Source organism: Protopterus annectens, chromosome 3.part1 (assembly GCF_019279795.1).
Source record: "Protopterus annectens isolate FY-2018-M chromosome 3.part1, PAN1.0, whole genome shotgun sequence".
In the NCBI taxonomy this organism is placed as follows: domain Eukaryota; kingdom Metazoa; phylum Chordata; order Ceratodontiformes; family Protopteridae; genus Protopterus; species Protopterus annectens.
The window spans coordinates 105,383,387-105,409,970 of record NC_056732.1 but is presented as its reverse complement, the minus strand read 5'-3'; the positions used below and the strand labels follow the sequence as shown (position 1 = coordinate 105,409,970).

General features: G+C 36.5%; 1 protein-coding gene across 15 annotated transcripts in view; it reads left to right on the top strand.

The window, feature by feature from the left end:
• Positions 1–26,584, top strand: part of DTNA (dystrobrevin alpha) — a 1,617,970-nt gene that overhangs the window by 1,518,339 nt on the left and 73,047 nt on the right. For 11 of the 15 annotated variants that reach the window (XM_044066623.1, XM_044066631.1, XM_044066627.1 and 8 more), the window contains 2 exons: positions 4,705–4,861; positions 19,288–19,420. In XM_044066623.1, the coding sequence (XP_043922558.1) occupies positions 4,705–4,861; positions 19,288–19,420 (290 nt within the window). Of the gene's footprint in view, positions 1–4,704; positions 4,862–19,287; positions 19,436–26,584 lie in introns of those variants that run through there. The other 4 variants (XM_044066634.1, XM_044066635.1, XM_044066632.1 and 1 more) reach the window with 1 other exon arrangement.

The window sequence follows — 26,584 nt, the reverse complement described above, 5'->3', positions numbered from 1 at the left end:
TTATGCAAATCTAGTTATGTCACAGTGGGAGCAGACGGTTATTGTCAGAAAAACGGATTTGTAGCAATATAAAATTTTACATCAGATATTTGGATGACATTTTTATGTTATTTGAAGGTGACAGAAGTGAAGCTGATAAGTTGACTGAATATTTTAACAGCACATCTATTTTTTTAGAATTTACTAATGATTTTCATGAAGAACAAATTTCATTTTTAGATGTACTTGTCATCAAAAACCGAACAGAAAGCACTTGGGAAGCAAGTATTTTTAGAAAGTCAACCTACTCTAATATTTTCCTTCATTACACCAGCACTCATCCACACTATCAAAAGTGCTCTGTAGTTAAGGGCCAACTGGTGCGTGCTGCACGCATGGTCACCATGTTTAATGATTTTGTTTCAGAGTGTTTTAACCTGAAAAATATATTTGTTAGAAGAGGTTATCCTGTGGCCTTGGTAGACAATCTGACTGAGGAGGTTAAAAACAAAAGGTGTGTAGGTATATATACCCCCATACTTGCTAAGCAGAGCACAGCTTGCCAAATAGATGAGATTAATTTAGATTTAAATACCCCTAATAATAATTTTGTATCGTCTTTTATTATGACATTTTGTGTCGAATTTGAGCAAATTAGGGATATTATTAATAAAAAATTAGAGGCTTTTACAAGATGATGCCAATGCGATAAATAAGGTGGGAGACAAACCCAAGTTAGGCTATAGAAAAGGTTTGAATTTTAAGAATTTATTTGAGAAAAGTGAAAGCTCTTTAAGTAGATATCCTGGGATGACGCAATGTGTTAACTACCCTTACTGTAGGTTTGTAGAAATAGGTGCAAGCGTAATAGTCAATGGCAATAGGTTGGTCAGCAAGAAGAAATTCAATTGTAATTCTAGATCACTTGTTTATTTAGCTAAATGTCAGTTCTGTCCATCTTTCTATATAGGGAAAACTGATCGTAGATTACGAGACAGGATTTATGAGCACCTGTATAGCATCCAGAAACAAAAGGAAGAGAATGCTTTAGCCAAACATGTTAAATCTTTTCCACATCATACTTTTGGGTCATACAGCAGATTGAACCCAGTAGTAGGGGTGGACTCAATAGCTTATACTTGGAGAGGTTGGAACTGTTTTGGCAGATTAGGTTGTTAGCATATCACTACCCAGGTTTAAATGATAAATGCTCATTAATGTGTTTGTTAAAATTAAAAAGTATGCTTAGGTGAAATTTGAATAGTTATATAGCTACACACCATTTCATGTTAATAATAAAATCTGTATTTGTATGTATAATTATTTATTTTAATATTATTTTAATATTTATTTAATATTTACTTATATTACATACTTTAGCTTATTTTTGGCTATTCACAGTTTTTTACATATTTACATGTTTATATATTTTTCAGCATACATAGTTTACACACATGAGCTCTAATATAAGCCTATACTATTTTCACGTTTTAGCTTTTTAACATATTTAATTATTAATTATTTATTTAATTATGCTTAAGAAGTATTTTGAATTTTATGTGATATATTGATTGTTCATTTGGAAATACACGTACTTATTGCATGAAAACTTAATTTATATGCACACTCTTTATGAATGGAATTTATGCTGCCTTACTCAAAGCTGTTGCCCTTTTAAATGTCATTTCTTTTTTAAATTTTACGTCTTCTTTCACATGATTTTAATGAATTTTACTATTTAAAGTTTAGGATGTTTGAATTTTGTTTGTCTGAAGAAGTCTAACTATTAAGTTAGATGAAAAGCGCTTAATAAAATAGTCTACCTTATATCCAAGTTCTGTTCCTGGCTTCACTTGTGTTTTAAAAGGTTGTATACCTCTGCTGTTTCTAGATCTCACTGCATCCTATAATTTAAAAACATCAGTATTTTTGATAGCAAATAGTTAAAGTGTGAAGGAGCTGTATCGTCAAAGATAGTGTTGTGGACGTACAAAGAGAAGTGTTTATTTTCTGCTAGCAGGAAACGGTGTGCCCAGGGAATCAGTACTGAAGCTCCTGCTTTTTATTTCATGCACGAAACATTTGCAGGACTTGTGTTATCAGGCAGAGTCCATTCTTAACATAATGGACAGGATTAGCTTGTTGCTAACTGCCCAAGTAGAACACTGTTGGCCAGTGCCCTGCAAAATAAATTCACTGACATTAAGTACTGCAAGTTAACAACTTCAGTATGGTTAAGTAAATGACAAAAACAATGCAATTTATCAGCACACAATATACCTATAAGGAATTATTTTGTGAGAAGAAAACAATGTAGTTTATGATAACCATATAACTATAAATGGGCCTTCTTAGTACAATCAGAGTTGGCCTTACCAAAGCCCAAATTACCATTTTTATCAATGCAAGTATGTAGTTCTAAGTTCTTAAATCAATTAGAACTTGAACTTTAATATTCTGTTTTTAATTTTACAGTAGGATGAAATAGACCCCTGTAAACAATTATTTTTGAAGAGCAAGAGATTCAATAATCAGAAATTTTAAAGATATCACTAATGTTTTAACAACTAATTTTTAATCTGGATACATATACTGTAATTGTTCATATCTTATTTACAGAAAAATAATTGTCAGAGTAAAGCTGTTTCTGTAAGCTATTAAATATTCTTGAGAATAGCCACAAGCCAAAGATCTGATAATCATACCTTCAACGTCTTTCTAAAAATGACCCAGAATCATTGTATAGTACATCTCCTAATCTGATGAGCTAGTCTTTACATAACTGGTCACAGTATGTCTAAGATGGCCACTATTACCTTCTAACACTCAGTTTCTGTAGCCCAGCTTTTTGAAGGTATCAGTAAATGAATTAGCCATAATTTTAATAATAGTAATTTAAGGAAAGAAGTACAACGTCATGTGTGAGAATTTCACATTTTGATTGTTTTTTGTGTTATTAGATATGTACCTCTTAATTGCTTGTGCAATTTATTATATTAACAGATGTTTTTTAGGCTGATGTATTTTTAATTTAATTTAATTGATGCTTTATCATGATTGGTGGGATGGACCAGTTGAATTGTTTTATTTAAAATGATTAGAATAACTGTTTTGATATGTCTGATGAAGCATCCCCGTTTGATGTGAAAGCATTTACACATTTTTTATTTTTTCAATTAAAGTTCCATCAGCTGCTACCGTGTGTGTCACCTCAAATGTTGTTATTTCTGGAAAGTTTTTTATTCTTATTGAGGTGCGTAGTCCTCTGACTTCTGTTCTCTGGACATTTTGATTGTTGTTTTCCTTATGTGCCTTTGGAAGCAGTAAGTTCTGTATAGCTTTATATTATATTATAACATGAAAATGTTACAGAGGCATATCTTCAAGAAAGGCTGAGCTCTATGACATATGTGGCATAGATGGATAAAGTCTTGACTTTGACCCTGGTGACCAAAGTTCAATAGCGGCTTTGGTATTGGATGAGCTGGGCAGGGGAGGATACAAGTGAGTGGCTAATATTGTATTGATCATCCAGAGGGGAGGGAGAGGGGGTTTCAATCAGCCAATAACCACCATGCAAATTTGCTTGCATAGCATCAAAAATGGGCAGGACTACGGATATTGGCTTAGGCATCCTAAGCTGGTGACAGTCATTCTCATAGTATGTGCTGTGGAAGCATACACATGCATGGAGAGAGAGGAGAATAACTTGAAATGACATAGGTACTTATGTGAGACACCATCAGTGGGGTTAGGGCTTTACTAGAAATGCTACCATTGCTGGGATGCCATTTAGGGCAGAAACCACCCCCGTGGCTGACTGGATGATGGCCCGTCCATTCAGCTGTTACCTGTATGCTGATGAGACATAGTGTAGGGTGAATGAATGTGTTTAAGACTAATATGGGGTGGCTTGATGGGTGGTAGGCACACAGGCAAAAAGCATACAGTATTCTGGATGTGAAGGTGAATGGCTTCTGAATTCTACACTGCCAGCTAGAATATAGCATTAGAGAGCACAGGTAGGTTGCACTCTTAAACTCAACAACTCTCGTGCTACTGTTCTCATAATGTGATATTGTACTTATAGATTAATGTTGAGAAAGAGAGCCACGTGGCTGTTGACATCTTGCCTACTCACTTCACTTTCTACTGGTTCCCAGTCTCAAAATATGAAAATCCAGGAATGAGGAGTACTATGTGGCAGAGCATGAAAATGTCACAGAGGCATATCTTCAAAAGAGGGTGAGAACTTCCCTGGTGATGGTCTCAGCTGGATTACCAGTGAGATATGGTAACATGTATAGTGTAAGACCATAAAGTCTTGCCCTCGCTAGTGGAAGTACATTAACTACGTAGGCAGTTAATGATGATTGCCCTGCTTTGTATCTATCCTTATATAATCCTTTGCCATTACAGCTGTATCAATGACATAAATCAACCCTGTTTTCCTAAAGCTATTGAGTCACACCTGACCTTTATTTGAATATCACATTGTTTAATAAATTATGTATCTGTTGCAATAAATTTCAAGGTGTGGGTACATTTTTGCAGTGTGATTTCTACAGATTCAGCTTCTAGTTTGCAGTAACTATTTAAGTGATGTAATAGTAAGTAATGCATATTTGTGAATCTGTTTACTGTGTTATATGCTCTGCAAAACTTACTGTATTTGTGATTTTTGCAAATGTACTTTACATAACATCACTTATTTCTTATGAACAGAAGCAGGTAGTGAGACGGAAAGCAATGTAGACTCAGCCCAGTATGATGACTTGATATCTTCACCAGCTTCTGAAAAGGCTTTTCTTGCACAAATAAATGCCAGAAAACCAGGCTATCTTCACAGTTCAGCAGGCGGAAGCATCATTCGCAGCGATATGTAAGTACATTACAGCTGCCTCAAGGTAGACAGAATGTTTACACCATGCAATGCATTTCTTCAAAAGGCAGAACAAAATATATTTGTGGCAAATGGTTTACATGAGTATGACTGCACTGATTAAAAATGGACTGGAATAGTTGATCATTTTAATCTAACCCTATATTTAATCGAACTATTGCTACTGAATTCAGTGAGGGCATGGAAATGTGAGGGTAAAAGAATGCCTTCTTGTCCCCAAGGCTGTGCAGTCTTTGAATTAGTATATTTAGAGATGCAAGGGTGTGGGGGTACAGGAAGGCCTTGCCTTCTTAAAAAAACTTTTTTTTCTTTTTCTCAATGTTTCTACTGAAGTTAATTATTTATGTTTTCATTTTAACAAGTTTACTGTTATACAGTATGCTGTTCTGTAGCCGGTCTGTGACAACAATGGCATTTTTTTGTAATAATGCTTATATGCAACACAAGAATTTCTAGAACTTTGTTTTATGTGCTTGTTGTTGGTAGTTTGTTACAGGAATGTGCATTTAGTTGACTAGCTACTCTCCAGAAAGTTCTGGAATGTTCTTAATCATCAGTTCAGTGACACAAGCATGACCTTATGTTTTTGTGTAGACAATGAATATCCATTTCTTGAGTTTAGCCAAAGCTTAAACAGTAATAGATTAAAGGGCAGAATTTTTAGGCCCTAAAGATTCTTGTCAGTTTTGATTTAACTTTGATTTACTTAAACAGAAAAGCGGCTGTTCTAAAAATTGTGTTAACTCAAACTTGTTTGTCAGTAGCACTCCACTGAAACTGATAAAATCTCTTTTATTTATTTATTTACATTTGTTTACCAGGAAAGTCCAACTGGGCCAGAAGCCCATTTTCAGCTGAGGCCCAGGGAGAAAAGTTCCACAGAAATATAAGCAAAATACAATAATTAGATAGTATAATAGTATACATACAGTAAAATGGAGAATAAACATCCTCTAGTTAGTCTATACAAAGTAGTATTCAGTACAGTTTTCTCCTAGATGCAGGTTCAAAAAGAAAAACACAAGCATTTCAGTGAAGATCACTGTGAGAAAAATAAAATTTGTACTGTGTACATATTAAATAATAGTTATGACCAAATGATATTTCCTTTATATATATTTATTTTTGAGTAGTAATAAACACTGAGGAGAGGGAGAAAATGAGGTAAGGAGTGGACATTGTGTTGAGAGAGTTATAGATATCTTGTCAGTCAAGTCTGGCACAGGGGCAATATCAGATCTTGGATAGATGTTCAAATAGTAGTTGTTTGAAACTGGTAGATTCAGGTGTGTTTTGGAGGGTGTGGGGTAGAGAGTTCCATAATTTGGCTATTTGATTTGATAATATGGCTTTACCGTGAGTGTTGTTAGCTTTATTTACTGTGAGAATGTTTCTGTCTGCAGATCTTAGACTTCGTGGGCATGAGTAGGGAACAATAAGTTCCTTAAGGGATGGCCAAGTGTCAGGGATGGAAGATGATACTGTGTGTGAATTTAAGGTGGTAGAGATGGAGAAGGTTAGGTAGCTCGAGCCAATTTCATTTATGTAGAGCAATACAATGGTGGATTTGGTGGGGAAGGCTGGCTGAAAAGTGGGCTATTTTGTTGTAACAAGTTTCCAGTTTGATTAAGTCAGATTTTTTTTAAGTTGGTAAAGAGGGGGAAAGCATATAGGAGCATAGAGAAGAGGAAGGTTCTGGATATGGCTAGTCGGGTATTGTCAGTGAGGAATGGCTTGCTTCTATACAGTGAGCCAAGTTTGATGTGAACTTTCTTAATTGTGATGGCTATGTGTTGGTCAAATCTGAGTTTGTTGATTATGATGCCAGGGAGTTTTGTATGCTCAACTGGTTGGATGACTGTGTTGTTTGCTGAGAGAATGGTGAAAGGAGGTGTGGTCGGTGAATGTTTGCTACTGGTAAATAGCATTAACTGTGTCTTTTGGGGGTTGAGGAATAGTTGTGATTTACTTAGATATATTCCTATATCATTAAAAGCTTGTTGGGCTACTATTTGGAGGTCTGGTAAGGTATATTCTGAGCAGATTAAAGTTATAGCATCCGCATACTGAACTACTTTAGTGTGTGTTGTGGATGAGGCTAGATCATTGGAGAAGATGGTGAAAAGAAGGGGTTCTAGTATGGACCCTTGGGGGACTCCGACTGAGACAGGCAGAAGTAGTGAGAGTTTGGATTTCCATCATACTGCTTGTTGTCTGTCAAAAAGACAGCTTAGGAACCAGGAGAGGGAAGTCTTTGATAGGTTTAGTGAGGCAAGAGTACTAAGGAGTTTCTGATGGGAGACAGTGTTGAATGATTTTGACATGTCTAAGACGATTGATGCTACTTGCTGGTTTGAACTTCTCAGTTGGTTGATGATGTTAGAGAAATTAATTACGGCTCTGGTTGTGTTATGTTTTGGTCTGAAACCATGTTGGGAGGGAAAGATAAGGTTGTGAGATAACAGGTACTGTAGTAATTGAATGTGGATACATTTTTCCAGAATTTTGACACGGGGAAATGATATGTAGGGGGGTGATAAAGGAAATTTTCCATAATTTTGGGACAAATTGTTCTGCTATAGACCTGTTTACCCACATTGGAGGTTGTGGGAGGTGTAGCCCCCCACTTAGTTTGGGTATATATTGTCTTCTGGAAAGAGTTATTCATTGGCATTGTAAGTATGCATGTTTATGGTTTAAAATGTATTGTTTTGAAGCTTTCGGTGAAATGTAATATAAAAACAAACTAGGTTGGTGGCTATGCCCACCACACCCCCAGCCCCCCAAACCCCCCCAACTATATATTCTAACTCCAGGATCGCACTACAGTGGGGAAAAGGGCATATACCTTTTACTTGTCTTACAGTACTCTACACAGTACCAGTACTTCACTTCACTGAAATGAGATTCGGTGAAATGAGTTTTTAGTAATTTGTGCTTTGGTCAGGGTGAATTGAAATTCAGTGAAATGAGATTTCAATGAAACAAAGTAAACCCATATATATATATATATATATATATATATATATATATATATATATATATATTTATATATATTATAATTATATATATGTGTATATATATATATATATATATATATATATATATATATATATACATGTGTGTGCATGTGTCCATGTGTCTTTGTATGTGAGTGTGCAAGTGTTTGTGTGTAGGGGGGGTGTGGTCTCTACGATCTCACAGGAAATGCACAAACTATAGTGGCACTCAGCTGAACAAGCTGAACAGTTGTTTAAACTGTTCACTTGAGTGATTCATAGTCCTGCAGATTCAGTTTTAGTTAGATGTAGTGCTACCATGAATATGCCAGTTTTAGTTACATGCAGTGCTACAGTGAATGTGCCAGTTTGTTAGAGGTAGTGCTGCCATAAATGTGCCAGTTTCAGTTAGATGTAGAGCTACCATGAATGCGCCAGTTTTTGGTTAGATGTAATGCTACTACAAATGTGCCAGTTTTTAGGTGCAGTGGTGCTGTGAATTTTCCAGTTTTAGTTAGACACAGTGCTACCATGAATGTGCTAGTTTGTTAGATGCAATGCTGACATGAATGTGCCAGTTTCAAAGCTACCATGAATGCGCCAGTTTTGGTTAGATGTAATGCTACCGTGAATGTGCCAGTTTTTTAGATGCAGTGCTGCTGTGAAGTTGCCAGTTTTAGTTAGATGCAGTGATACCATGAATGTGCTAGATTCAGTTAGATGTACTGCTGCTCTGAATGTGCCAGTTTTTTAGATGCAGTGCTACCATGAATGTGCCAGTTTCAGTTAGATGCAGTGCTACATAAATGTGCTAGTTGGTTAGATGCCGTGCTACCATGAATGTGCCAGTTTCAGTCAGATGCAGTGAACCCCGAATGTGCCAGTTTGTTAGATGCAGTGCTATCATGAATGTGCCAGATTCAGTTAGATGTACTGCTGCTATGAATGTGCCAGTTTTTTAGAAGCTGTGTGATTTCTAAGTTCGTTGAGATCTGACAAGGGAAAATTTCTGACTTCCATAACTTCAAAGTCTGTTTTCTCATTATCATGCTGTTCTGTTGTTTGTCTGTGTGCTCTTGACAAAGCATCAGCAAGCTATAGAAATTTCCTTTTTGTATAGACAATATTAAAATTGTACTTTTGCACTTTTAACATCATGTGCTCCAAGCATGCTGGGGCTGTATGTATTGACTTTTTCAGAATTATCACTAGAGATTGGTGATCAGTCTCTGAACAGGTATATAAATATAATCATTGAACTTTGAACATGCGAACACTACTCCCAAAGCTATTTTTCAATTTGTGGATACTGCATTTCATTTTGGATTATAAAGTTCTGAATACATAGGTGACTGGTATGCCTTCTTGAAGAGATGCTGCACCAAGACCATACTTTGAAACATCACATGAAAGAATTACAGTTTTGAGAACATCATAATATCTCAGTGTGGGTGGACTGGCAATTTTCTGTTTCAGAACATCAAATGCTTTGTGGTGTTGTGCTATCCAGGAACAGTTTACATTTTCGCATGTCAACTCATGTAACGGTGCTGAAAGCACACGCATGTCTGGGATAAACTTTTCTAAATAGTTGACCATACCAAGAAAACGTTGTAAAGATGTGACATTTTCTGAAACAGGCATCTCAATAATTGCTGCCTGTTTAGACAGATCTGGTTGTAAGCCAGAACTGGTAAACAAATAACCCACATAAGTAACTTCTTTCAGTTTGAATTTGCAGTTCTGAGGATTCAGTTTAAAATGGACTTCATGTGCACAGTCTAGAACTTTCTTGAGGTTTTTATCATGTTCATCTTCACTATTACCCCCTACAATAATGTCGTCTACTATGATAGCACATGGATAACCAGAAAAAATGTGTTCCATCACACATTGAAATGCAGCACTGGCAGAACTGATCTCAAATGGCATTCTCAAATATCTGTATCTACCAATGGTATACTGAAAGTGGTTAACAATGAAGATATGTGATCCAGCAAAATTTGTGAAAATGAACTTTTTGCATCTAAGATTGAAAAAAAACAATGGCATTTGGCATGATGGCAGCTACTTCTTCTACTGTGTTCATTGGATGATGAGGACGTTTAAGTGCTTTGTTTAAATCTCTGGGATTAATACATATTTGAATATCATTTGAGCTTTTCTTATGAGTTGCAACCATGGAGGATATCTATTAATTCGATTATTTTACTGGAGTAAGGACACCTAAATTTGCCATTTTGTCAAGCTGTGCTTTTACTTTGCTCTGCATTGCTACCAGAACCTTCCTTGCTGATCTGACAACTGGCTTACTTCATGGTTTAACTTCATGGAATATGTGACTGGAAGTTTGCCAAGCTCATCTTTGAAAATATCAGCATATCACAAAGATTATTCTGTGTAAAACTATCACTGTTGTTCAAACTTATATGGTGTACCTCTTTATTAAATGAAATCAGTCCCATTATCAAACTGTCTTTGAGGCCTAACAATGACTGCATGTGTCTTTTGACTATATAAAACTGCAAGTCATAGTTGTTCCCAGCAGAATGGCATGTGAGAATTACTGCGCCATCAGTTTGAATCTCTTCACCACCACAAGCAGCTAGTTTTGCACACTTTGCTGAATCAAGTTGCTCACCAGATTTTACTTTAGCAAACATTTGTGCTGCTATAACATTGTACTTAGATCCAGTGTCTACTTTAAGTTCTACAAGTTTCCCATTAATTTGAACAGTACAAAATATTTTGCTCTTTGCTGCCAACTGATAAACTACCGTGTTGACTGTTTCATCAATCACAAAGACACCCTCAACATTGAAAGTTTGCTCACAGCTCTCTATCTGATCTATATGCTTCTTTGGATGCTCCCTTTTAATAAAAGTATGTGCCACTTTAGACTTGCAAGGCCTTTTGAAATTATTCCACTTTTCTCATTTAGGTTCATGACTGCCTCCACAGTTACGATAGTTAACAATAAGGTTGGGTGTTGTGGCCTCATTCGGTTTGTATTTCTTTTTCATCTTAGCTTTATTCTTATGCTTTTCTATAAGCTCATATATTTGACAAATCTCAATGGCTTTGCTGAACGTTAAATCACTGTCTTAAAGCAAAATCTTTCTCACTGCATCATTAACACCACACACAAGCTTGTCTTTTATCAACTCATCTCTCAGATCACCAAATCTGCATGTTTTAGCTTTTCTGTAATATATGCTGCTATATTTTCATCAGGCTTTTGATTTCTTATGTAAAACATGTACCTTTCCATTGTAATATTTGTTTGAGGGTTACACATTAATCTAAATTTACATTTTAAACACTCGGGGTCTTCCCCCATATCAGCCTGTATCACAATATGACGGTTCTTCCCCTCCCCTGCATACATGACAGGTGCATACACAAATGAATGTTCCTTCTCAATGGCTTCGAAACCAGGTAAATTAAGAAGTATGAATACCTTTGTAAGTGCATCTTTATCAAAAAATGCAGCCTGCATGAAAATATCATATTCTAGTTCAAACACACTAAAATTCTCAGCAATATTATTATCAAACACCAGTGGTCCAGGTCTATGAAATCCCTCTGCCATAACAACAAAATTAATGTAAATATAACCATAGAGCAGGTACTTGTAATTATGCTCAAATGCACAATAATCTCTCTGAAAATGCTTTATTTCAACACTGCAAACACTGTGAACGTTCCAGAAACTTTGGATACTTTGAAAATTTTAGTTAATGCAAAAAAGTAGTACATTGCTAAAAAATTTGGTTGTTGTAGCCTTTCCGTGCATTTTAACACTTCAGAAATTTAAAAAAAATACAAAGAAAAAACTAGCTCAAAAACAGAAAGGCAAACAAGGCATCTAAAATTCCCACTGAAGTTGCAGAATGCTTATTCAAGCCAAAAAATCAATCCAGGAGTAGTCCAATTGCAAAACAGGGCAGCTAAAATCCTCACTGAAGTAGCAGAATGATTATTCAAGCCAAAAAATTGATCCAGAAATAGTCCAAGTGCAAAACACAGCTGTATTAAAGCCACATAAAACAGATAAGCGCTTTCGTCCCAGAACACTAGAACTTCATCAGATACAATAAAAATTGTAAAGTCCCCCTTATAAAGACGTGGAAGGCATCATAATCATGAAATGAAAGAAGACTCACCCCCTTAAAGACATAACATTAAAATGCAGTAAAACAGTTGTATGAAATAAATATGCTATATAAAATAGTTTGTTCACTATTAAAACAAAATATAAATATGTAAAAATGTATAAATTATATTATTAAAAAGTGCTTATCAAAAAATAATATTTTTAAAAATATATAATACCATGTAATCTATCTGTCTAATGCTTTGAGGTTTAAAAGGGAGCTGATTGAAATATTTTCATTTAATCCTGGCCAGTTACCTGCACCGAAGTGTAACTGCTAGTAAAGCTCTCTCTTTTCTAAGAATATGGAGCAGGCTCCACCTCTAATGTCTGTCCTTATACTGTCTATTACAAAAAAATTAAACATATGTTCTTCATTGTCCAATATGTGTTTGCTCAAAGCATTGGTTAATGTTTTTGTTTTGATCTCATAGAGGTGTTCATAAATGCGTTTTTTTAATTTCCTGTCAGTTTTACCAATATAAAAACAGCAATATTGGTTACAAACAGCACGATAAATCATTCTTTCAGAGTTACAGTTACATCCAAGATGAATTTTAAAATTAATATTGTTGATGTTAAAAGTGTACAAAAGTGGCGCATACCACATTTGTTCATATATCCAAGTTTGTGCTTAAGTCCACTTTGTTTTGTTTCAAATACATTTTTTAGGTTCCTACCCTTCTTATAAACTATGGTTGGAACCATATCAATGAAAGGTCTAATAGCTTTGTCTTGTCTTAGGATGGACCAATTTTTATTAAGTATTTGTTTTATTGCACTGCTGTTGGAAGAAAAAACAGTTATTAAGTCCTGTAGTCACTAAGTTATTAAGGAAGTCCTGTGGTCACTAATACCTGAAGTAGTGGCTTGAATGATAATGTCATTATTAGTGTTAGGGCTGTGGTGTCCTAAATCTTCTTCTAGCAAAGGTAGATAGAAAGCCCTTTCTCTTTTATTAACAACTTCAAGTAAAATCTCCATAACAAAACTAACAGGATATCCTCTTTTCAGAAACATATACTTGAGTGTATCACATTCAGACAAAAAATCTTCCATAACAGACACCATCTGTGCAGCATGCAAAAATTATCCCTTCACTTAAGCCTTCTTCTGTTTCAGTGGATGAGAACTTGAATAGTGAAGTAAAGAATTTGAATATGTCTCTTTTCTGAAGATTTTTGATTTAAATTTCTTATTTTGATAATCTTTAACAAGGAAAATGTCAAGGAAGGAAATTTCATCTAAATGATGTGTATAAGTAAACTTTAAAGATTCTTTGGTGGAATTAATATAAGTAATAAATTCATTAATTAATAACTCAGGTCCATCCCATAAAATAAAGATATCATCCAGATATTGAGTATAGTGTTTGATGTAACCATAGAAACTCGAGGGAAAAAGAAATTTGTTCTCCCGCTGTGTCACAACTATATTGGCATACAGACCACCACATGCCGGCCCCATAGCTGCCCCTTCTTGTTGTAGAATGATTTCGTTGTTAAAAAGAATGAATTTGTTTTTAAGAAAAATTTCCATGAGGTGAGTGTAGAGTAATACATTAAAATGACCAGCTTTCTTTGCATAAAGGAACTCACTGAACCAGTCAAGACCAATACTGTGGAGAATAACTGAGTAAAGGTCTTTTATGTCAATAGTCAGAAAGACAAAAGTGTCTTTAAAAGGTATCTTGTTGATAGATTCAAGGAAGCTCCAGGAGTCTTTGCAGATATGAGTTTCATTAAAAACAAACTGTTTTATTTTATGGTCAAGATATTTATCCAAGGGGTGTGTAATGGATCTCTTAGCATCTACTATGGGGCACATGGGTGGTTGTATTAAATTCTTATGTAACTTAGGTAAGCCAAACATTACTGACATTTTTGGATGTAAAACTGATAGGTAATCCAGAATTTCAATAGAAATAGAACCTTCTATAAAGAGGTCTTGTAATTAACCCCTTATTGTAGCGTAAGCACCGTTCAGTTCATTGATGGAAGATTTTGCATAGGCTCTGCTGTTTAAAATAAATAGAATCTTATTGTTGTAGTGATCTAAATTCATTAACACAACACCACCCCCTTTGTCTGGTTTCATAATCCTAATTCTATCCAACACATCCTTGATTTCATTAATGGTGGCAGTCTCCTGAGTATTCGTCCTATGCCTAGTAGGGAGGTTACGTATATCTAGTTCACACATTCTCTCAAATAAGGAAATCATAGGATGTAATGGAGGGTTGTAAGTGCTGGAATGGCAAGGGGGTTAACAAACTGACTAGATAAAGAGTTCTGAAACAGAACCTTTAGGTTCAGCTTGCGGGTGTATAATTTTAGATCCGTCAAAGTGCTGGCTATATTACACTTTTATTGGGGTACAAAAGTGAAACCCTTTGCAAAAATGTGACAATGTGAAGTGTCCATACAAACATTAGAAAAATTATAAATTTTAAAATCACCTAAAGAATTTGTGATGATGTTACAAGGGGGTAGAATATGGTCATGGTAAGTGCCTATAGTGTCAAAAATATCAGTATGTTCAGGGGAATCCACTTCAATTATTTCCTGTTGTTGTTGTGATTGTAATAGGTTCTCCCTCTCCTGTTGGATTGTCCCCCCTTCCCCCATCGATTGTTGGGGTGATGAGAAGGTGTGTACCTGTCTACCCAGTGGTTGTCCTGTGGGGGGGGGGGGCTTTGTTCTTTAGACGCTCAGAGCGTCTCAGTGGGGGAAAATCTGCCTGGTCTAAAAAAACTTCCTCTGAACTATTGTTAGAGGCTTAAGCTTGAGATTCATTAATGCAGGTCCTATTTTCGGCAGAGAATTTAGTACCCCATTCTTTTGAGGGTGGGGGGGTGAGGGTATGCTGCACCCTTACTGTAATCAGTCTTATCCCTAATTAATTTTTTCACTTTACGTGCCTTTATATTGGAACACATTTCATCAATGCTCTTAAAAATGCAAATATGCTCATATTTAAAATCATTATTTTGTATATAACTAGAAATGTTATTATCCAAATCACTGACAGTCTCAATTAATTCATTTATCAAAACTTCATTATGTTTGATGATAACATTCATATATTCTATTCCATGCTGGTCAAATAGTGCAGTAAGTTCTTTAAATAGAAAAAACTCTGGCTGTAAACATTCAGTAAAATAAGCATTGTCTAATTGCAAACGCTTGATTTTAGCAAGATGATAATCAAACTCTTCAAAAAGAGTGTGTGAGTTAGTATTACCAGCACGAGTCCTGGTTGAATATCACGATTCAGATTAATGGAAGCAGATAACCAGTCTTTTAATACAAGTGCTGATGTTAAGCTGTTAGAATCCTGTGTACCAAAAAAGTGGTACATTGCTAAAAAATGTGGTTGTTGTAGCCTTTTCGTACATTTTAACACTTCTGAAATTATTTCAAACACGTCTGTATTTATTTTGAATACTTTTATCAGTATATCACTATTTTGGACATTTCGTTTATCTTGGTAATTATTTCAAATTAAACCAAAAACCTCACGAATAAAAAAAGTGGTTATATAAAAGCAAATATGATGCAATAACGAACCACGAAAATATAAACTTTATTACATAAACCTGGTAAGCACTTTCATTCCTTTTTGGAATGAAAGCATTTACCAGGTTTATGTAATAAAGTTTATACTTTCATGGTTAATTATTTCAAATGTTTTGAATGCTTCACCACTTATTTGGTGACTGAAAAATCATTTAAATGAGTTTAAGTATCTTTGAATAACTGCTGACCCTTTTGTGAGTTGGCTCCTGTATATTCCTCCACTTCGAACTGCATGCCTCATGATTTGTGAGTTGCTTCTACTTTGGATCCCATTCTGACACCATGTCACATGTCTCTTGTATTCAAATGAGACAGTGAGGCACTATGATGGGTTCAGGTCATTTACTGTACATAAACACATCAGGAGCTGTAACTGGAACATATACTTAAACTACCTGACTGACTCATTACTTCAAACACACTCACATGTGCATCTACATTCATGCCTGCACTCACTCTCACTGACTATACAAAATGGCACTGATCTTGAATGTGCTCAGTAACTTATATGCACATGCTATCTAGCTACAGTGGCTGACTAGGTACAATACACACAATGATCTATACCCACTACTTTAAAAAATACCAGTTCTAAGATAACACAACAGTGGTGGAGAAAAGGGCAGATTCCCTTACCCTACTGTCAATGAACTTGGACCTCCTTAGCAGTGTAAGTGACTGGAACAGACCATTTCACTTGTACCACTAATACTGAATGAGCTGTAAAGGGTCAATCTGCTACATATTCTTGTAAGAAACATTGATGTAATGCAGTAGGAAAACATTTTGACCAGTTGCACCTTTACATTTCTAAGCAAGAAAACAAAAAGAAAATAATTTTGCACTCCGTGAAAGTGCAAAGTCCATTTCAAGTGTTAAATTGAGAGAACCAAATCTATTTGACAGGCTGATCAACTGTTGTTATTTACAAAATGGAAACATGGTCACCTGGTCACTAAACAGATCCTTCTCAAGCTGCTGTCTAAATACATTATCTCTTATTACAACAAATGTAGCAACACGTTCAAGAGGGAGGTTGTGGTTTACTCCAGCAGGTCAGCATCTGTTGCTGTAGCCCACTTTAGGGATGTATCTGCAAGGCTGTAACCTAGACATCTATTCTCACATCGACTAAGCATTGGAAGTTGGATGTCCATTCTAGAGACAAAGCAGGATTTCCTTTTGTTGTCTTGCAGGACATGTTACAGCTCCCCACTCACTAATCAGCTGAGGGTATCATGGGTGCATGGATGCACGTGCACATGGATGCAGATATGTCTGATTGGTTTTCTAATTTGCAATACCTTTTGGCACTGACTGGCACATTTCCATTCATATTATGGATCAAGCAAATACAAAATTACTAGTTCTAAAGACGTAAACCATGCCTGTGATATAAATAAGACCTGCTGGAGAGACAAATATATCCCAGAGACTAGCTCTTCTCTGGAACATGGTCCCATCCACGTGAAAAGTAGCGCTCCTACCTAAGTCATTTCACTTGTAACTTGGACAGTTGTATGAGGACTAGGAAATCCACCCCTGTCTTGGCACCTATGTCTCTCTGTAATGGGCATGGGCGGCCTGTAAATGGTTCATCTTCCAGGCCCCTGCCTGTAATGTTTAATTTCTCAAGACCCTGCTTACACTTATCATCACTTGACATGCATGGCTAGGTTTAAAATGGCCCCTGTGGCCATTAACCTAGTACACAAAAATCAAAGTAAACTTTATTGTTATTTAGGACTACACAAGTGCAGCCTTTAATGAAATTCCAAGTCTCAACTCACCAAAGTGTACATAAGAAGTAAGAATAACAAGAACAATAGTATAACATTTCAATTTAAAAATGATTTTCAGACAAGACCCATAGACTGATAATTAAACCAATAATAACAGCAAAAACACACAAGCCCCCCCAAGACAGCCATAAGAATAATATTCTGCATAGCAGCTTTATAGAGTAGGACTGCACATGTTAAGATTGTCCTCCTTTGTTCACCTGCATCAGACAAACAGCAGGCGATTGCACGTGAATAAGAGAATATATTGCTACATCAAAGAATAAAAAAAAAGATATTGCACACTTTTCAGCTGAGCTACATAATGTGAATGATTATTGACTAAAATAATCGGTGGCTGGTAACAGAGTTTATCAATCTCAACACTGTTGGGTAGAAGCTTTTTAGTATCTCGTGGTCCTACAGTGGATACCCTGATATCTCTTGCCCGAAGACAGTTGTGTAAACCAGCTGTGTACAGGGTGAGACGGGTCATGAACACACCTATGAACCTACAAGTAGAAAACTGATGGACAGAGTGCAATGGTACTGGTTTAGACAATAAAAACATTGCTAGGATAGAATCCTGTGGTCCTGAATCATATGGGTCTGATGCTTTCTGATTGTAATTACTGTGCATTAGAGAAGTTGTAGGTTTGTCTTCAGTTGTTAGTCTTATATTTCAAATGTGTACCAGTGTTATGTGTTATATTTTAAATTCCTAGAATATATATTATTTGTATCTTAAAATATGCAATAAGATTGCTGTTACTGATAGGATTGCCATTTGAGTTTCTGTTCTGTGTTTTAGGCTTTTAAGGCTCATTTAACCTTCACCAGGAGGTTTGTTGGTGTCATTACTCTGTCAGTTCTGATTCACCAAAATGAACAGAACAGGGTGTGTGATTGCTCTTTCCATATAGCCAAGGTATCCCAAAATTACCTTAGTATGAGACTGCAGTCATGCAACCCTAGGAATGCCCGACTGCTGAAAAAGGTTTAGCTGGAAGATTGAAGGTCCCACTCCAGGTTTAACCCATTCAGCTTATAGAGTCCCAAAACAGATTTCCTATGATTTGAAAATCTGTTATTATGTGCAGTATGCTTGCACATGTGAACATTACAGTATGAGCCCATATTATGACATAGTAATGCTTAATGAAGTTAAATCTAATTGTACATTGCAACTGATGCTCATAAACTCTCACCTTTGTCTCAGTAATTTGTGTTTACAGAATAAATGCATAAATATAAACAAGCTTGAATACTTGAATATATATAAGGTCAGGAGAGTTTTACAGCTTTGCTTGTAGACACCTTACAGGTTGACAGTGATGTACCATATTAGTGAATTTACTGCTTCTTTGTGTGATGCAACATAATTTGATCCTAGAAGATGATGGCTCTGTGTTAAAAAAAAGATTTATGTATTTGTTTATAAAGGGACTCTTGTACTTTAGCATCTGTTTGTTATTTTGGCAACCATGGCATCTGGTTACTGAACCACTTTATTTTTCCCAGTTTAAGCTTTCAGTTGTGCTCATGCCTTTTTACCAACTTTAGCAGTTTTTGAATGCTAAAAGAACCCTTTGTATGAACATGGATGAAAACAGCTGTCAACTTATTTTCATAGTTTTGCAAGTCTACCAGAGGTTCCGCAGCTGAAACAGGTGCAGCATTACTACTGATCATTCTGAATGCTGCCCATAAAAATAAGTAATGGTGAGACAGGCGGTTTATTTGTAAATGAGTAATAGCTCAGAACTGTAATTTCGGGGACCTTTTAGTTTATCTTCCTGTAAATACCTTTACTAATTTCACAATGCAGAATTTGTGTAATGTTATCTTCTGCCATGCTATAACTGTATGGATTTATCATTGTTCTCTGCAGCGGTACTGAGGATGGCCTGTCCTATGTAAGGACTGATGAAGAAAGCTACGACAGTGACTCGGTACGCCAGTTGGAGACTGAGCTTAAGATGGAAGAGTACCTGAAACAAAAGCTACAGGATGATTCCTACCAGGTGACTTTAAAGTAGAAGGGAAATCAGTATGGTGTGGGTGCATGCATGCATGTATACAAATGTGTGTCTTATTGGTTTTCTGATTTGCAATATATTTTGATGTTCACTGTGGAATTACCTTGTGAATGCATACTGTAAGGGATAGAGGAAGGCTGTGGCATGCCGTTAAAGACTGAAACATTTTCTGGTGTGGATTGACTTTAGGATTCCTCGATTGAAATGACTGTACACACAAATAAAGTGAATATGTTGTAATGACATTTCTTTTCCTGCTTAACAATATTTTGTGACTGCACTCCTCCTGTAAACTCATACATAAGATGACGTGGACATCCTAATGTTGATCTGATCATGTTGTGCACCAAAGTCTATGCCATGTCATTCAGAATGTGTATAAAGCTAAGACAAGAAGCATAGAGGTGAGGGAGTTAAGTTTATTAAACTTGCCAGAGAGGTCTTTAGACTTCCAGTGCTATTTTTGTGCAGCTAATACAACAAATTGTGTGTTTGTAATAAACAGCCCTTCAGTTTGTGAACCTCTCTCTCATGAGCCTCAAGCAAGTTAAAGTATGTAGCAGAAGTATGATCCATAGCAGTCATAGGTCAACAGCTGACTGATATGAAGTATTTGCAGTTATCAACTTGACACCAGAAATATCATGAATATTCCTCTTGGTTCCATGCCTTGATCTGGAATCTCAGCAATGTGCAATCCACTTGAATTTGAAAAAGAAATGGATTCAGAGTGGAATTACACCCCACAGATTTTCTATTGCATTTAGGTCTGGGCTCTGGCTGGTCCATTCCAAAACTTTAATTTTCTTCTGTTGAATCCATTCTTTTGTTGATTTGGATGTATGCTTGGGGTCATTGTCATGTTGAAAGGTGAAATTCCTCTTCATCTTCGGATTTCTAGCTGATGCCTGAAGGTTTTGGGCCAAAAGTGACTGGTATTTGGAACTGTTCATAATTCCCTCCGCATTGACTAAAGCCCCAGTTCCAGCTGAAGAAAAGCAACTCCAAAGCATGATACTGCCACCACTATGCTTCACCGTGGAGATGGTGTTCTTTTGGTGAAGTGAAGTGTTGTTTTTGCGCCAAACATACCTTTTGGAATTGCGGCCAAAAAGTTCAACCTTGGTCTCATCAGACCATAACACATTTTCCCACATGCTTTTGGGAGACATGATGTATTGTTTTGCAAATTTTAGCCGGGCCTGTATGTTTTTCTGTGTAAGAAAAGGCTTCCGTCTTGCAACCCTAGCCCATAGTCAAGACATATGGAGAATAAGGGAGATTGTTGTCACATGTAGTACACAACCAGTACTTGACAGAAATTCCTGCAGCTCCTTCAGTGTTGTAGGTCTCTTGGCAGCCTCCCTGACCAGTTTTTATCTTGTCTTTTCATCAGTTTTGGAGGGACATCCAGTTCTTTGCAAAGTCACTATTGTCCTATATTTTTTCCACTTTTTGATGACTGTCTTCACTGTGTTCCATGGTATATCCAATACTGTGGAAATTTGTTTGTACCCTTCTCCTGACTGATACCTTTCAAGAATGAGATCCCTTTGATGCTTTGTAAGCTCTCTGTGAATCATGGCTTTTGCTGTAGCAGGCAACTGAGTAAATGTCAGGAAAATTCTATTAGGACAGTTGAACTTTATTTGGGGTTAATGAGTCTCTTTAATTGATGGCAGGTGTGTACCCAAGAAGACTGAATGCCGTAAGTGCTTCAACAAAGTATTAGTTTAAGGGTGTGCACACTTATGTAACTAGCATATTGTATGTTTTTTATTTTTTATATTTTCCCCTAACAGATTTGTTTGTTTTTCAATTGAATTGTACAGGTTATACATCACATTAAAGGTGGGAAAAGTTTTGAATTTATTTATTGTGGTCTCATTTTTTATATCACAAATACCTGGCATTTTAACAGGGTGTGTGCACTTTTTATATCCACTGTAACCTATCTGTGATAAGTGATATACTTTAAAGTAAACCTTATACTGTTGCCATGTTATTACAGATCTCTTTCTTCTGATTAAGATTGTGATTGGATCTTGACTAAAAAGAGGCCAAAGTGGTCCAGTTTACTTTCTCTTAAAATAAATAATTGCTGACTGATTTATTCTGTAATATTTTAACTCATTATAAGACACATTTATTATGCAAGATGTGTTTATTTTTGTATGTATGTCTGTGTGTAACTATCCATCACTACCAGGCTACAACTCATACCATACATTTCGGCCACAGAACCCAAACCGAAATACAAAAGGCGGGGGCGTATCCATATTCATCAAGGATACCCACACCTCCAGATTAGTGGCACAGCATGATGCTTCAGAGATCATCCACGTGCAACTAACAATGGGCAAAACTGCAATTCAAATTGTAGCTTGCTACAGATCACCCACCATGTCCCAGGACCCCCATTCCCCATTTCTGGAAACACTGGGAAACATAAAGGTCCTACTAAGCACCCTAATATTGGGTGATTTCTATTACCCAAACATTAACTGGGAGAACTACTCAAGTACTAACTCCCTTGCCCAACTTTTCCTAGAATTTATAAACTCAAATGCCCTGGTTCAGCTGGTCAACACTCCCAGCAGAGGTGACAACATATTGGACCTGGTCATCACCAACATGGGCGACCGGTGTACCACACCAGAGGTCAACCCCTTGCTGGTTAGATCTGACCATAAACAAATCACTTTGGATATCCATATTCTACCCCCACCCACGGACAAGAAAACCGCCATGAAAAACTTTTCAAAAGCAAACTTCACGTTACTTAAGACTGAGGTGGAAAGTTTCAAAGCCCCCATGCTGAAGGATAACACTGTCCAAGCTGCAAAATCCTTTACTAGTGCACTCTACGGGCACTTACAAGAATGCATGGATCGTGCCATCCCAAGCAAAACCAAGACTCACTCCTCCAAGAAAAGGAAACCAGTCTGGTGGACACCTGCCATAAACAAGCTATACAATAGAAGGAGGAAACTAGTACAGAAAAGAGTAAAATCCCAAGAAGGGAAGACATCCCTGATCAGTATCAGCAAGAAACTACGATCCCTCATAAAATCATCCATGGCGAGCTTTGAAAGAAAAATTGCCAAGGACTCCAAAGATAACCACAAGACATTCTTTAGCTATGTCAAGAATCTAAGTGTCAATGCTCAGATCTGCTCGGAGTTAGTGCAGAATAGCACAAAATACACTGAACCAACCAATATCGCCTACATCCTGGCAGACAGGTTCAGCGCAAACTTCACCCCCCTCTCACCCCCAAAAGGGCCCATAACCATACCAGAAGAATGTAGAGTCCCTGAAATCACAGAGACTCAGGTTAAAACAGCCCTCTTCAAAGCCAAAAACACAGCATCAATGGGACCGGACGGTGTCCCAGGCTGCGTCCTACACGACCTCAAAGACGAACTAATCCCTCACCTAAACACACTGTTCAAACTCAGCCTCTCTACAGGCTACATACCCATAGAGTGGCTCACAGCAATGGTTATTCTGCTCCACAAAGGTGGAGCCACAACAGTCCCCGGGAACTATCGCCCTAAAAGCCTGACTAGCTTGATCTGCAAGGCTATGGAGCACATCATCATGGAACTCATTAACAGAGACATTGGGAACCTCCAAACACTGGACCCTACCCAGTTTGGCTTTGTTAAGGGCAGATCATGCCTCTTAAACCTGGTGGACTTCTTTGAGACAGTTACCAAGGCTATAGATGAGGGAAAGGTGGTACACACAGCCTTTCTAGATCTTGTTAAGGCCTTCGACACCATTCCCCATTTTGGTATTATAGACAAGCTTACCAGCCTGAACATAAACCCTTACATCACAAGATGGGTTGCCAACTGGCTCATGGACAGAACCCACATGGTGAGAGTTGCAGGAGCTAGGTCCTACCCTAAACCAGTTACAAGTGGCGTTCCCCAGGGCTCAGTCCTAGGACCCCTCCTGTTTGGCATTTACTTCTCAGAGGTACAGGCAAGCACAGCAGGACTATGGCTGACCAAGTTTGCAGATGACAATAAACTAGGGGCTATAATTGAGTCTCAGGCAGACACAGACATACTCCAAAAGGGTCTCACTGAGACGGATACCTGGTGTCAGAATCATGGCCTCAAGCTAAATGCCAAAAAGTGCATAGTTATCCCCTTTGGAAAAAATAAAGTACCCACAAACTACCACATAGGTGGTAGTCCCCAAAATATGGAAGACGTAATAAGGGATCTGGGGACCCAAGTAGATAGTAATCTTACCTTTGATAATCACATTGCCAAAGTGGTTAGAAAATCCTTCTACGTGGCCCACCTAATCACAAAAGGGTTCGCATCCAGATCAAAAGAGGTCATTGTGCCCCTCTATTCATCACTCATCAGACCCATCATAGAGTACAATGCCCCATTTGGGATGTACCTTACAAGACACCTGCAACAGCTGGAAAGACCACAGAAGTACCTCACCAAGAGGATCAATGGCCTCAAACAGATGCCCTATGCAGCTCAATTGAAGAAACTCCAGTTGTACTTGGTTGCATACCGCCTACACAGAGGTGATCTCTGCCTGACATACAAAGGCCATGTCCAACCCAGAATTGATGGACATGCTCCACTTAAAGAAAACCTTATCCCCTCGAGCCACATGCTCTAGGGATCTAAACCTCACCACAACAAAAAATAGGACATGCTGGAGGGATAGATTCCTGTCCCAGAAACTTCCCATGCTTTGGAACAAGATCCCAATCTACATTAAGCAGAGCTCCTCGCTAACACTCTTTAAAAGAAACCACGACGAGTGGATGGGAAACAGAAAGTTTACCTCGGAGATCACTTCAGTGGCTCTGCTGGACAGAGGCACAGGGAACTAATCTAAGGGGGCGGCAAAAGCCAATACATTCTGGTTAGGCTTATAAATGCCTTCGGGCAGATAGCCTAGTACCCACCTATGAACCATCTTTTGCCAGATTATCATGTTTGTTTAATGTACTTATAGTTTTTTTTTGTTTGTTATGGAGATTGTCTCCATGGACCTCCACTGAAAATTGATTTGGCTTATCCTATTAGGACAATCTCAGTAACAAATTCCATAAATAAATCATTAGGCATTTTGTTTTTGGCTGTAAAACTGACCATTTTGGAAGCCATAGAAGACTGATTGATTTTGACTTTTTGATGTTTATAACATGACATGTTCTTGAATTTTTGATGTCTATAACATGGCATGCACTTTACTTTTTGATGTTTACAACATGACATGTTTTTGAGTTTTTGATGTCTATAACATGATATGTTTTTGACTTTTTGATGTCTATAGCATGACGTTTTTGACTTTTTGTTGTCTATAACATGACATGTTTTTTTGAAAAAAAATCAATTACCCTTTATGTAGCAGTGCTATCATGTTATCTGTTCTGTCCAATAGCAATAAGATAACCTGTCTGTGATATGTGATATGCTTTAAAATAAACATAATACTATTGTCATGTTATTTCTTATGTATTTTTTCTGATTATTATTGTAACTAGGTCTTGACTAAAATGAGGCTAGAGTGGCTAAGTTCACTTTTTCTTTAAATAAATAATTACTGACAATTCTAGATTATTTTTCAGGTCAGATATACATATTTCTTAGCAAATATGAAGACAAATACTCATATACTGATCTGCAAGTAGGGTCTCAGCACTTTCGCCAGTGAAGATTATTTTAAAAGAAATAATGCCACTGGCATTATTAGAATATCTTACGACAGTCTTCATACAGTGTGAAAGATCCTTATGTTAACCACGTAAGCCCACTGGATACACAGTCCTTTTTCTTTTTTTTTTTTACTCCGATGATTTTTATTTTAAATTTGCAATAAACAATAAATGAAAACTTGTCACGGTTTACAATCAAGTTAGATAATTATTAACTATATACAAATTTGCATTTAGCCTGACATTTTAAAACTTGCGTGATAAATTACACAGATATAGTTTAATTAAAGTTAAATAGTACTTGCTTCATGAGGAGATTAGATCCATTTGCAAAGTATCAATTAAAGTTAGAACTTTTTTCCAAGGGTTTTTAGTTAATGGTCTAGGAACCAGTCTTAATTCTTTGTTTTTTATTTCCATTAAGGCTGCCCTCTTCAATAGACATATGAAATCTTCTTTGCTAGGAGCTGTGGTAGAATTCCATCTCTTTGTTATGCATTTTCTAGCTATGGCTAGTATAGTCCAAAGTAAATGAAGGTCAGTCTTATTTGAAGAATAAGCATTATCAGTTATATTCAGTAATAACAAAGCCTTGGTCATGACAAAATTATCTGTATAAATCGCCTGCAAGAAATTGTTAATACTTTCCCAAAAGGGTTTAATTTTTATACAGTCGTAGAAAATGTGAGACCAATCAGCTTTATTATACTTTTGACATCTCCAGCATAACCCATCATTAGAAGGATTGATTTTTGAAACTTTATCAGGGGTTAAAAAAGATCTATGAAGGAATTTCCAGGTAAATATTCTCCAGTAATGAGAACAAGAAGTTAATTTTACTGAGAGAAGTAAATTAGATTTATTTTCTGAGGTTAACTGAATCATATATCCTTTAGGAATATATTGCCAATATGCTGGTTTAGGTTGTGTTTTGTAATTTTTTATTAGATTATATAAATATGAAGTACTATTTTCCAATTTCTTATTATTATGTAAAATTTCAAACAGTCTGGATATAAAATTTGGTGTATTTGAAAAAGAAGAATTATTTATTATCCTACATAGATCCTTGGAGTACGTCAGTATATTCTGAAGCATTAACCATTCATGAGAATTCACTTTGTAAGTTGACATCATATATTGTAAATCCCATACTTGCTGATTTTTTTAGACAATGTAACCAACAGATTAGATTTTTCTGTTCCCAAGAGAGGAATATATCTCTATGAATTCTATCTGGAAAGTTTTTAGTAATGTTGAAGGGAAATAATGTTGCAAACCTAAGCTTTAAATCCATATTCATGTTTATAAATTTCCTAAAATAGTCAAATAAATTATTTATTAAATTTGTCCTAGTTAGTTTAGTTATATTTTATTGATAATTTAAGGCCAGTGAGCACCATAATATATTGTCCTTGTCTAGAAAAGTAGAATTTTTAAGTAAA